This window comes from Epinephelus fuscoguttatus, linkage group LG7, assembly GCF_011397635.1.
Source record: "Epinephelus fuscoguttatus linkage group LG7, E.fuscoguttatus.final_Chr_v1".
Lineage (NCBI taxonomy): Eukaryota > Metazoa > Chordata > Actinopteri > Perciformes > Serranidae > Epinephelus > Epinephelus fuscoguttatus.
This window is the reverse complement of record NC_064758.1, coordinates 11,856,298-11,869,376: the sequence shown is the minus strand read 5'-3', so window position 1 is coordinate 11,869,376 and position 13,079 is coordinate 11,856,298. Positions and strand designations below refer to the sequence as shown.

Below are 13,079 nucleotides of genomic sequence, written 5' to 3'. Positions count from 1 at the left end.
CACTGTGTCATAACTACAGAGTATATAAAACTCTAGAAACAACAGTGACATCAACAGTATTCACACTGTGAGTGGTGATAAAAAAAAACTAGTCCCAGCTTGTGACAATTCACACAGAAAACAGGAAATATAACTCGATGATGTGGCAAAGACTTCCCAGAAAAATGCAACTTGCAGCTTGGATTTGCTGAGAGTTGGACAAAATTTGCACATCAGAAAGGTTTATACAGTGAACGAGGTTCCTGGATTAGAGCTTAGAGACAAGCTTAGCGTCTGCATATCAGTGGCATCCTGGAGAAACAATTCTATTCTTAATACCACCTTTAATGTTTCTGCACAGCTTCAGGACAGAGCCCCACTGGTGACAGTGCCTAGTCATGGACATAAACTGTAGCAAAAGTGGAAACTTTTCTTATCATCATTTAACTCTCTGTTGGCTCACATTCAGTTTATATGCTACTCTTGTTAATCCTGAGAAGTAGGTTTGTATATATAGTGGCATGCAAAAGTTTCGGCACCCCTAGTCAAAAATTATTTTTCTGTGAATAGTTACGTAAGTAGAAGATGAACTGATCTCCAAAGGCATGAAGTTAAAGATGACACATGCTTTTCAACATTTCAAGCAAGATAAGAGTATTATTTTATATCAGTTTTACAGTGAAAAAGGGAAAGGAACACCATGAAAAGTTTGGGCACTCCAAGACATTTGAGCTTTCAGACAACTTTTATTCAACTGTCAGATCATCATTAACTTGTTATGGCTATGTTTAATTCACAGTCATCATTAGGAAAGGCCAGGTGATGCAAATTTCAAAGCTTTATAAATATTGTAACTCCTGAAACCTTGTCCCAACAATCAGCAGCCATGGGCTCCTCTAAACAGCTGCCCAGCACTCTGAAAACGTTCCTTGTTTCCTGAGTTCATAATGTAATTAGGAAATGGCAGTTAACAGGAACTGCGGAGGTCAAGTTGAGGTCTGGAAGACCAAGAAAACTTTCCGAGAGGGCTGCTCATAGGATTTTCAGACATGCTAATCAAAACTCAAAGAACAAAGATTTATCAGACTCTGGAGTGGTGGTGCACTGTTCTACTGTGCAGCCACACCTGTACAAATATGACCTTCATGAAAGAGTCATCAGAGGAAAACCTTCCCTGTGTCCTCACCACAAAACTCAGCGTCAGAAGTTTGCAAAGGAACATCATAAAAAGGCTGATGCTTTTGGAAAAAAGTCCTGTAGACTGATTAAGTTAAAATGGAACTTTTTGTACGCAATGAGCAAAGGTATGTTTGGAGAAAAAAGGGTGCAGAATTTAGTGAAAAGGACACCTGTGCTACTACAGTAAATACTGACCATGCAGGGTGCCCAAAGCTTTGCTTCAGAGATTTTCCTTTTTTGTCATTTTGAAACTGTAAAAGATTGAATTAATAAAAGTAATCTTGATTAAAATATTAAAGAAATGTGTCATTCTTAACATTTTGCCTTTTGGAAATCAGGTCATCTTTTACTTGCTTAGCTATTCACAGTAAACAAACTTTTGACCAGGGGTGCCCAAACTGCATGTAACTCCATTCCAACAGTATATTCCAAAAAACAAAACAAAAAAAAATCTACTTCCCATGTTAGAACAGGCAAAACGGCAAGTTTTCAACAAAAAGGAAGCACAATATTTGCCTTTAATTGACACAGTGTGCAGCTATCACCACCACTGGATCAGGTAGGCAAACTTGACTGAGATGAAAAAGGCGTCAGAAGCGGAGCCCCTGTAGGAGTAGGGGGATGCTGGAGGGCAATTTTAACATATAAGAGAAGCATTCTGGTGCACTCTGAGATGAAAACAGGGGAAAATAAATATGTTTTCTGCTTTGGGATTCTTCCAAAAGGTTCCAAAAAAATCTAGACAGTGGCACACTCCCTGCCAACCCATCACCCACTGTGCAGCAATAGAGTATACTGGTAGAAAAGATTCCCGCACACTTATATCTATGTAGTGTTTCACTTCATTCAGAGCTTTGGTCTGCCAGACCTTCATCAGAGAGTAAATGTTTCAACAATGGACAGGCACCTGAAGTTACGAATCCCATTCTAATCATATGCAACACAGCTGTGCACAACCCTGGTGGAAGAAGCTCCACCTCTTGGAGATTGTAGGTTTTAAGTAATGAATGGAGTGCTGTGAGGCACACACATGGAAGCCATACTTGTCATAAAATACAAAAGTACAAATAGGGGTGGAACACAGTGAATACAGAAGAAAAAAAAACATACAATCAAAAGGCACCCTATAATCTTACTAAACAGTTTCATCACATACAGTATATGGGGGTTTGAAAGGGTTCAGGCTTAAGCCATCACAAATCAGAGATCCCCTGATCTATAGAACATCTCAAAACAAAAGTAGAACAAAGCTCCATAGAGGGGAATCAGTCCAGAACCATCATGCACTATAGACCCCAAATTCTATAAGAAATAAAAGCATAAGCATAACACTCATATCAAAACCCACCATTACTAAGAGGTGGAGCTCATATTGCATATTGCCAATGATTAGAATAGGATTGGTTGCTGTTATGTCCCTGTTCACTGTTGATTTATGGATGCTCTGATATGGGTATGAAAGACTGAATAAAGTGAAACACTGCATAGATGTAAGTGTGAAGAAATCTTTTCAACCAGTTTGGACTCATTGATGTTTCCAGCAAATTGCTGAGATTAAGCAGGGTGGAGCCATTATTGTCCTGCTGATGTAGACTATCAAATTCAACGTTATATTCTACAGCATGATTTTAGCACTGGGATTATTAATCGACCAGTGAATTGACAACTATTCTCAGAATCAATTATTCATTATTACAAATACAATAACTTTGGATTTGGGGACTGGCAGTGAAACAAAACAAGTAATTGGAAGACGTCATCATGGGCTTTGGGAAAATATGGAGAACATTAAATGGTCGAAAAAATAACCAACAGATTGAGAATTGAATAAAAGAGCCTTAATTGAGTCCCCAGTGGTTTCTGACTTTTGGCCGGTGCAAAGACTTCAAGTGCTTGTCGTTGCCCACTTCTCCCCTTTACTTGAATGGCTCAAGGGATGCTGGCAGTGAAATTCCACTGACATGCCTGAAGTCGCACTGACTATTCTGCTCTATTCCACACAGTCTAAAAACTTACTAAATGCGACAAAGTTTGGGGTAGAAATCTGGGCTAAGAGTCAATGCAGGGAGAGATGCGTGGAGCGGCGGTGATGAGTGGGGCTTCGATTAGAGTTGAGTGTGGATGGTGGATTGGCTTGTGGATTTACTGAGGGTTAGGTACATTGTATTTTGTGTACTTTTAAATGTCTGCACCATCAAAGTGAAGCTAATAAAAATACATGAAAAATGGAGACGGCACTGAGGGACTTATAAACCTCTCAAATTCGAAACCAGCAGCACCTGCAGAGAAGAACTGCTGACGCCTGCACAGCTGTTGATGTGGATACGCTTCAGTGGAGAGAAAGAAACATGGTTTTCAATCTGCCGACATGTCTGGAGGTTCACTGTGGTCATGTCGGACACGTTGGGTGAATAAAAGAATGATTTCCCTGTGAACTGCGACATTTCAAACACTTAATGGATTTAACTTGACACTGAAGTAGTGCAAAGTCTGCAGATTTGTTCTTTGTGTTCTAAATATCAGGGCTCTGGTTCCTGAAACTTTCACTGCCTTACTTTCAGCAACAGGCTAGCTGAAGGCCAATGAAGATCAACATGTTAATTAAGCGTTAAATATTTAACAGCAGCCTTGGTGTGCAAGCTCAATGGAGCGTATCCCGGATCTGTCAGAGGAAATTGTTTAGAAAAGACGCAAGGGGTTATTCACATAACTCAACAACAAGGTTAGAGTGACATTATGGGCTGAGATTGTCAGGCTAGAATGTTTTCATATTCATAAACATGACTTACTGGGTCAGTGTGGATATACCAAGTAGAACAGGTGGTATTTCTTTGTCCTTTTATAAACTGCTTTTTGAATAAATCCCACAAAGTGAAAACTGACCCAGTTATTTAATGAATAACACAGAGAAGAAATAAAAACATTGATTAGGAGAGAAGTCTACCATGAAGGTCTCAACCAAAAATATAGAACAAGTTCTCTGTCAGATAATCCATTCAATGCATGCTGGTCTAAAACAGGGTGAAAAAGTGCATCATAGAGTCAAGTCAAAGTGAAGTCAGGTCAAAATGTCACTGATGGAGAAGAGGAGTCGTGATCTGACCGTGACTTTGTGTTGTCCGGTGAGGTTGGGCCATTCACACAGCAGCTGGCTCTCAGACAGGGTGAGGACGCAGGGAGTCTCTCCAATCAGCACCGTGTAGTTGAGGCGGCTGTTACCTGGAGCCGCTGGGATCAGGTTACGACCCTGAACACAGACAGAAGGAAATGTGGTGAGGAGAGGGGATCGGCTCATTTACGCAAACTTTTTCATGCAAACTACAGAGTGTGTGTTCATCAGGATAAAGGAGCATGTCACCCATTGTAACACTGTCTGCTTTTGGACACCAATGGAACTGCATGGCTTTGGATACACAAACACACACAATACAATTAATAAGACAAGTTCACTGATGGTTTTGGTCTTTTCATTAGGTTTTTGTTGACAATTAAAAAATATAAAGTAGAGGAGCACTTGGAGGGCGCGGTTATCGCCAAGGCCAAGTGCTCTATCTCCAAGTGTTAACAAAAGCAAAAAATAATTTGAGTATCCGACCCTTGATTCAGATATCAATTCTTCCTCGGCCTACCCTTCCACCAACTATCAAAAGAATTTGGCTAGTAGTTTTTTTTCTGTAAACCTGCTGACAAACAAACAAACCAGACACTAGAGACCACCCTGTCATGAGGTCACTCCAGCCAGAATACAGCAAACCGCAACTTAAACAAATGTGGGCCAGGGGCTTAAACAGGGGTCAATGGCCCCTTCCTTACCTCATACCCCCTTACTTAGTGCAACTGCATGGACCACACCTGTCTTGGAGTTCAGTCTTTATTGTGATCTCACCTACACACCTGTAGAGTTTCATTACTGCTTCTTGCACAGTTGTAACACTGTCATTTTGACAAAAATCTGTCCATAGACAAACAGACATATGAACACCTGCCAGAATACTCAAACAGGCTTCTGTGGTAGTTCCTGCAACAAAAGGTGTCACCAGGATTCAAGCAGCAACCTCTGGAGAAGGAAAATGAAGCCAGGGTGGTAAGACCAAACACCTCCTTTGCTGAGGTTAATATCACAAGACTTACCATTTAAATAACAAATGTTTCTTTTGTCCTTTGCAAGCTTGAATTGTTTGCAACTGTAGGATTGCTGATACTCTGTTCTTCTTCATTTGATTGTTGTTCGGTGTATGAATTGTGGGTTTTCAGATCAAGTATTCTGTTTTAAAACAATTCTGATAAATCAACTGGAAAATAAAAATAAAACAGGGCGAAGAGGAAGTTAGAAAAGTGTATAATGCATGCTGTATATAATACATAGCGGCAGTTCGGAGGCACACCAACTCTCCCCCACCAACAGTCTTTTGTCATCTGTCCACTAAACTGAATTCCACACATAAAGTCTGTACCCGAGGTGTGTAAATTCTAACATTTGTCAATTTGTGTTCCAGCTTTTCATTTCAATATCAAGTCCACTAGTTCCAATTTGACACACACATTGTCTGTGATGGAGGGGAGGCAGTTAGCGGTGTGAAAAGAGGGAACTCAAGCAATAGCAAGAAAACAAAAAGCAACAGGGGGAAAGATGAATACAAAGAAAACAAGACAGAGAACGTGGCAAGAAAACATCGGGAGAGCGGGCGCGACGAGTGGAGAGAACGGAGAAAAGATTATGAGAGAGGTAGAAAAAGATGAAAGGAATATACTCTGAAGTGAGAAAGAAAATGGGAATGAGCAGAAAACAGAGCTGGTGAGTGAGCTGGCTAGACGGAGAGACAGAGAGAGAGAGGAGATAGCTGCCGTGTCTCCCGCTGGCTTAGCAGTGGGACGCAGAGACAGACTCCGTTTTCCAATCCCATCGTCTCTGCGGGCCGCCACCCAGCCCCGCTCTGCAACCCTGTAAACATGCATCCCATTCCATCTCGCAAACTCACACACAGACTTCTCGCCACACACACGCAGAGTTCAAGCAACACATGCACTCAAGCTGAAGCCACACATGGAGCTGTTGCCACACATACACACTACAGGCAACAAGCATCATGCGGGGACACGTTCTCAAAAACACACAAACACACACAGGAAAGCACTCACGAAACACCCAAGACCAGATAAATGTTTTTTCTTTTCTTTCTCTTTTGCAGTGAAAACACACCCGACACTTCAGATGAGAAATTAATTGCGTGGCGAGCGCAGTGCACGCATCTCTGAGAAATGCAACCCCCACATCCCCACCCCGCCAAATTGCATTTTTGTCCATCTCATCAGTGCTTCCAATGGGTAGGCAGTTCCACCAACAAGCCAAGCAGGAGATTTGGCAATTACTGAGAGGCTCTTTGCTAATAAATTATCATTTAAGAAATAAATTATGACGGTTATGCTGCTTTCAATCTCTTCATGGGAATAAACAGCGTAACACACTCTCTGTGATAACACAAGAGATAGTCAAGGCAAATTCTAGCAGAGGATAAAAGCACTGAATTCAATGCAAATGTAGGACATCAATGCGACACTGATCTAAAAGAAATGAATATTATATTGTTCCTTTATTGTGCAAAGTGTTCTACACTACATACACTGCACATATGACATCGTGTCAGCAGTTAGAAATTGTATTTTCACCCCCTCAAGTTATTTGCAGACACTGATCCACTGGTTGTTTCAGTTAATTTCACATTAGTAATAGCACATATATATATTCCCTCCAACAGCCACTCTAATTCCTCTCCAATAACTCTTTGACTAAATATTTCAGGTGAGCTCAGTGAGATAACACAACGACACATACACACGACTCAGGAATTGCCAATTAATTTCATATACTTATGTCCAATCACTGTTAATGAAAATGAAAACCAATATAATCCAAATCTCCTGGACCGTGGGCCTGTGTGCTTCCACACTGGCCCTTCCAGCACTAGAAATTAATTACACAAATTGAAAAGACTGTTATTTAAGAGGGCTCGAGGCTGCAGAGGAGGACGTCAGTCAAAGAAGTTGCTGTTAGTTACTGAAGGAAAGAAAGTGGCCTTGAAAGGTGTGGACTTTTTGCTTTCAGCTTTCAATTATAAATTTGAGAGATTTTTTTTTACACCCCCTCCAAGAGACCTTGTAAACACATTTGAGAGCTTTTTTTCCCCCACTTCGTGTGAGAATAAAAATGCCAGTGAGTGTGTGTTTTATGCATGTGTTGGCGTACTTTGCCATTATTAATACAAGATAAGTTCAATATGTTTGAGATCGAACTAGTCGAAACTGAAAGTAGAAAAACCTTGGGAGAAAAACATCTACCCACCACTACCTAAAACCTAGGTTTGAATAAAATATTTAGTATGTATGTACAAGTGCACACACACACACACACACACACACACACACACACACACACACACACACACACACATACACACACACTCTGTATCTGTGATGTGTTTATGTGTATAGCTAACTAGCTTACTACCTACAGGCCAAAAAGACACCACCAACAAACTAGCCTGTGGTGTTGCTCCACTGTGTAGTGTTTCTTCACTGTGTGGAAGCCAGTCTTAGACACTGGAGTGAAGGGTAATGTCAGCGGCTCTGCCTCACTTATTGGATTTGGGGAAGCTTACACAGCCAGCGTTACCAAAGATAGTGTTGAGTTTGCCAAACACATCGATTAGTCCTCATCCTAAAAGCCCTTTCTCCTCTAATGTTGATGAAACTGATCAAAAACATAAACAAGCGTGTAAGCTCAGCAGCCAAGTACAGTTATGTAAGAACAAAATAATACTCTGAGCTTTACCACAATATAAATATTGCAATGGTCTAGCTCTACACTGCTACACAAGACCAACGCTGTTTTTTTAATGTACATCTTCTACACAAAGATTTCCCTGCAACACAGTCGGAAGCAGCTGTTAACTTAATGCTGGAATGGACCCGCCATCGGGTAGACAAGCTAGGCAGTGGCTACCCCGCCTGGCTTGTAAATCACATTTTTTAAACCAATATTTCATGAGATAAACTTTTATTTGAAATATTACTGTTTATTCTTGTGATTTCTAGCTTTCATTTGTGAGTTAATTCAATAGTTTAGAGGTTACAATGAGAGATGTGGCAGTTGTGCATCATCAAGTATGAAAATAATCGGGAGAAAGGCAGTGCTTTTAATCCCCGTTCACTGTGAATGCAAGTCAAACAAGCATGCACTGTTAGATCCCTCAACATTAACGTCAAGGAAGCACAACTCTTCTCTGTGCCTTTTCACATAAATATGCCAGAAATGCCATGTGTTATATATGGTATGTAGAATCAGGATTCCACACTGGAAATGTGCACAGTTGGATTTGGACGTCACTATGTCAGAGCTCATTGTAGCTGCTGTATGTTAGTATCAGTGTTTTTATGGCAGCCCTGAACGTCTCTGAAATGAACAATTTTGCGAAATTGGATTTACAAAGCAAAAAGAAAATCATAGTGAGAGGGAGAATCACCTCAGCCCTAACCACGCTACATCTAGTAAAGGGACAGAAAAGTGTTTTTAAATGCACTAGTACAAGAAAAGAAGAAAAGCTAGAAGTCAGTGTATCACTATTCTGCCCGTAAGGACATGTTGTACAATGCCGTAACTGATGTTTTCACCAAGAAAGACTGACGGATGGAAGTCATCGAAAAGTAGCCTAGATCTACAGATTGGTAAATCAGTGTACATTTATGTTTGGCTTCATACTGAATTGACCTGTGTGTTTTATTGTTGCTAACTGATCACAAGACAAAAACATAGTTGCTGTGCCATAATTCAGGATATGGTTGCTCTCTGATACTGAATATAGGTTACTAGTGATTAGTTACATTTCAGAGGCAGTTTTTTTTGTATGCTACTCTTGTACAGTATGTGAGTCCTGTGTCATTGCTGATGAGAACTTGCTTGTTATTGATGTCTGTGTGCCTGTGCATGCATAAACTAAAAGAAGACACACTTTATGAGGTTTAATCTGGCTGAGTGCTGCGTTCATGTTAGTTTAAAGGAATACTTAGAACACACAATGACCATTTGTGTAACTACTTACCGTGTGTTAGCTTGAATTTGTAAAGAATTTTTGTAAAGTATTTTTTGCACATGCCTCAATGGTGAATGGAGAATCCAGAAAGGTGAACATCCTTCATGGATCAAAGTAATTAGGGCCTGTGATTAACAACAGTAAAAACAGTCGTGTGCACGGACAAGTCATGTGCCTCAGCTAAGGTTTTAGCGAAAATGCATGATTTCAGGTAGCGCTGAGCATACAACTAGATAAATAAGACTTGGATTACACTGCACAAGTTTTGTAAGAGTCTGTTAACAAATGTTTTGATATTGTTTTGTTGTTCTGCAGTGCAAAACCTAATTACTTGAATTCATAAAAAATGTTCACTTTTTTGGATTCTCTGTTCACCATAGAGGCACAGTAAGTAATTGAGATACAAATGTTATGAAGTATTCCTTCAATAACTTGCTTGCTACAGCTGATAAAATCTCCTAGCAACAGTTGTCAAAATTGCTGATCACCAGCCGTAAATGAGAAGGCAAGAATCCGAGGTGGCGAGGAAGAATCAGTTATTGCAAAAATGACTACGGGGGCTATGCAAGAGGTTGACTTGATGGTGGAAAAAGTTAAAGGGATGCTCCAAAGAACTAGCCATCATTCCATAACATATCAGTCAACAAATGCAATGTAGTGTGATATTAATTCAGCAATAGAACAAAACACAGGGATAATCCATCTCATCTGAATTCTTGTTTTTACATTTCAAGATGATCCAAAGGCAACACAAGGAACCGTCTACCTTTTAACAACCTTTCATTTTCTCACACCAAGTAAATGTGGCCGTTTTTGTAGGTGTCAATCGCCCTATGCTTACTGCATGAGCTGTCTGAAAGGAGTCCACTTGAGTCTTTTCAGCTTTGAACAAGTACCTGACAAGTTGTGTTGCAGTAGTGGTACTAGCCAGTGCTGTTTGTGAGGTAACAACCTCAGATCAGAGCACTGATCGAAAAAATGTGAAATGTACATGCCAGCACATAAATCTCAAAAATAAATACATAAATGAATAAAATGAAACAAACAAAAAAGAAAACACACTTCTGCCTTTCTGACCTTGAGAATAAGTGGAGATGTGGGCTTGAGCTCCAGTATCCCAGAGGGACTCAATGGTTCAAACACAGGGTCAGGGTAGTAGCTGAATGACTCATTGACCACCACCAGAGCGTTCACGTTGTCCATGTAGAACCCAATCTCATCCGGGCCTGTGCCGGTCTCGGAAAAACCCAGCTCTGAATCTGCCACAGATGGAGCCAGGCACACCATGACTGAGTTATTATACACCGTGCAGTTCTGAAAACAAGAGAGAGGAAACAAGAAAGAGTTTATGGCTTATGTTTTCAGTCACTGGGCAAATCTACTAAAGATGAGAAGGGAAAAAGACAATTGCTTTAGTCATCTTTGCACAAAACTATCCTGTAGGCACACTGACACAAATCTAAACACACTGCTTTCCATTATTATCTAGTTACTGCTCCATTTACAAGAGAATGTCTTAAAAACATGTAACACAGCCTCTTTTTATAATACTGAGAATAACCTGCAGACTATAATTGTATTTCAAAGTAGATCCGTTGGGTATAATAATCCATCCTTTTTGTAAGTCAGTGCCCTGTGAAAATGTGATGCTGTTGTACCTATTGGAAATGTAAATTGACTGCAAATTTATGATTAACTGTTAATAATGGGCAATGTGCTGTGTGCCTTTGCTTGTACCTGAGAATATTTTACATCATTGCTTTGGAGAATACATGAATACACGATGTCATAGCCATATTTGCTTTAATTTATATTTACAACCCACTTCATTTAAAGTCCACAAAACCAAAATAAGACTAACGTCTTGGTTTGTCTGTCCATTGTTCCAACAATCACCAACTCTGGTCTGGTTGAAAAAAATCCTTAACTAACACAGTTACATGTGAAAATGTTCTGGCTCTGTACATGCTAAAATTGCTGTTCATTCAAATAGAGTCTGGTGGGTTTGGTGAGAGCAATTTCGAGGCTGTTTCTGGTTTCACAAAAATGATCTCGCTCTTTGAAAAATAGGTCGACATCTGTAGGGATCCTTCCATAATGTAAGACACTTAGAGTAATAATCAGAGCCTGTTCGTTGCAAAAACAAGCACTTTGTAAATGGTGGTTACATTGCAGCATGTTTTGTCAATGCTGGCTGTAGCAGCCTCAATCAATACTGGACTAAAGTTAAAGACTGCTGTTTACATTTGTCACTCAGACACAAAAACATGGAAAAATAGGGTCCAGGTTGGAAAATTCTGACGTTCCCCTTTAACCCCAACATGTGGCAAGAAACACGTTGTTGTACACCCATGTCAACACAGAGTAAAATGTAAATATTAAATAAGTTGATTATCATTTGCCGTCGTGTTTTACTTTTTCTGATAACCTTACTTGTGAAGGTGCAACTTTATCAAGGCAAGTCCTTCTCTGAACACACCACAGAGATTTCAAATTAATCCACTCATTCAATTGCACTGCAACACAATAGCAATGCCACTTTAACAAAAAACGAACACAGACATGATGTTCATTGTGATGGATCTCAAGCAAGTCTCTGCAGGTTGGCTGTCATGCAGTAATGAAACGAATAAAAAAGGCTGTCTGGAAGGGTGGAAAAATATATTGAAAAATGTAAAACACCATTGTATGCTTTGGGAAATGGCTGTCATTTCAGTATTCATGATTTGTAGTAAATGGGCGACAACATTAAAAAACATCAGCATGGTCCTTTAAGTGCAAAGTATCACTTTGATAAAGGGCTGTGTGGGATGCGTCATGTAGGCTGTTTGCCTCAATAAGCGGCAGCTTTATGCGCAGGTTGAAGTGCATCGGTATTGTTTGAAGTTCGGTTCTTAACCTCGATAACTAAAGAGCTTCAACTCAAAGTGACAATCACTAAAATGCTTTGTGAATCTATAGAATTGATGAAACCCTTCAACTCTTTAAATGGGACTTCAGATTTTTTTTTCTTTTCTTTTTCGTCACCGTTCCCTGAAACATTCTCTCTCACTTTCACTCTCACACACAGTCTTTCTCATGTTGTCTCTTTCTTTTTGTGACACAAACACTCATGTGGTGCGGTGACATTTGAAAAGCTGTGTGGCCTGAGGTAGCGTTAGATGTCTGAAGCTGTAGCTGTAGAGAAAGCAGACGCCAGCAACACTCAGAGACAGACTGTCTACCACCTTCTGCGCCACTACAGACATAGTAGTCTGCAAACGTTCCTGTGTATGCAGAGGGGTATGTCTGAATATATTTGTCACTTAATATATGTACTGTATGTGTAAAGATGAATAATGTATACTGTATATAATGTATACTGGTATGTGTCTCCACACTGCTGAACCTGTTTGTTAGTCTGTGTACTTTTACTGCGTCTGTGTGTGAGTGTGTTTATGTGGTGTGTGTGTCATTCTCATTAATACTCACATGAAAGGATTCTGCCTGCCCATACTTGGCCCGGATCTTTGGTTCTCGGATGGTAGCAAGGTTGGTCCCGCTCACTGTCAGCAAAGTTCCACCACTGTTGGGATGAAGAGAGGGGAGAAGAAGAGAGTAAGAGGAGAACAAATGTCCAGTAGGTAGACAAGAACTTCTCAGGGGAAAACAAATCTCTGCCTGATTCAGTGGTATTTGTGATTGGCAGCAGCCAACTGTTGTGCAGAATGGACATGACTGCAGTGTGCACCTGCAGGGAGTGATATGACAAATGTTTCCAAAGAAAAACAGCTGAGAAACTGGCTTTTTCTGCTTTACCAGAACAGCATGGTGGCAGAAAGCAACATATATTTA

At 40.2% G+C, this 13,079-nt stretch overlaps 1 protein-coding gene across 1 annotated transcript in view; it reads right to left on the bottom strand.

The window, feature by feature from the left end:
- LOC125891449 (plexin-A1-like) overlaps nucleotides 1–13,079 on the bottom strand; it is a 365,915-nt gene that overhangs the window by 52,636 nt on the left and 300,200 nt on the right. The window contains exons 18-20 of the mRNA XM_049580754.1: nucleotides 12,717–12,810; nucleotides 10,323–10,559; nucleotides 4,262–4,405 (exon numbers count right to left, since the gene is read on the bottom strand). Coding sequence (XP_049436711.1) covers nucleotides 4,262–4,405; nucleotides 10,323–10,559; nucleotides 12,717–12,810 — 475 coding nt within the window. The remainder of the gene's footprint in view (nucleotides 1–4,261; nucleotides 4,406–10,322; nucleotides 10,560–12,716; nucleotides 12,811–13,079) is intronic.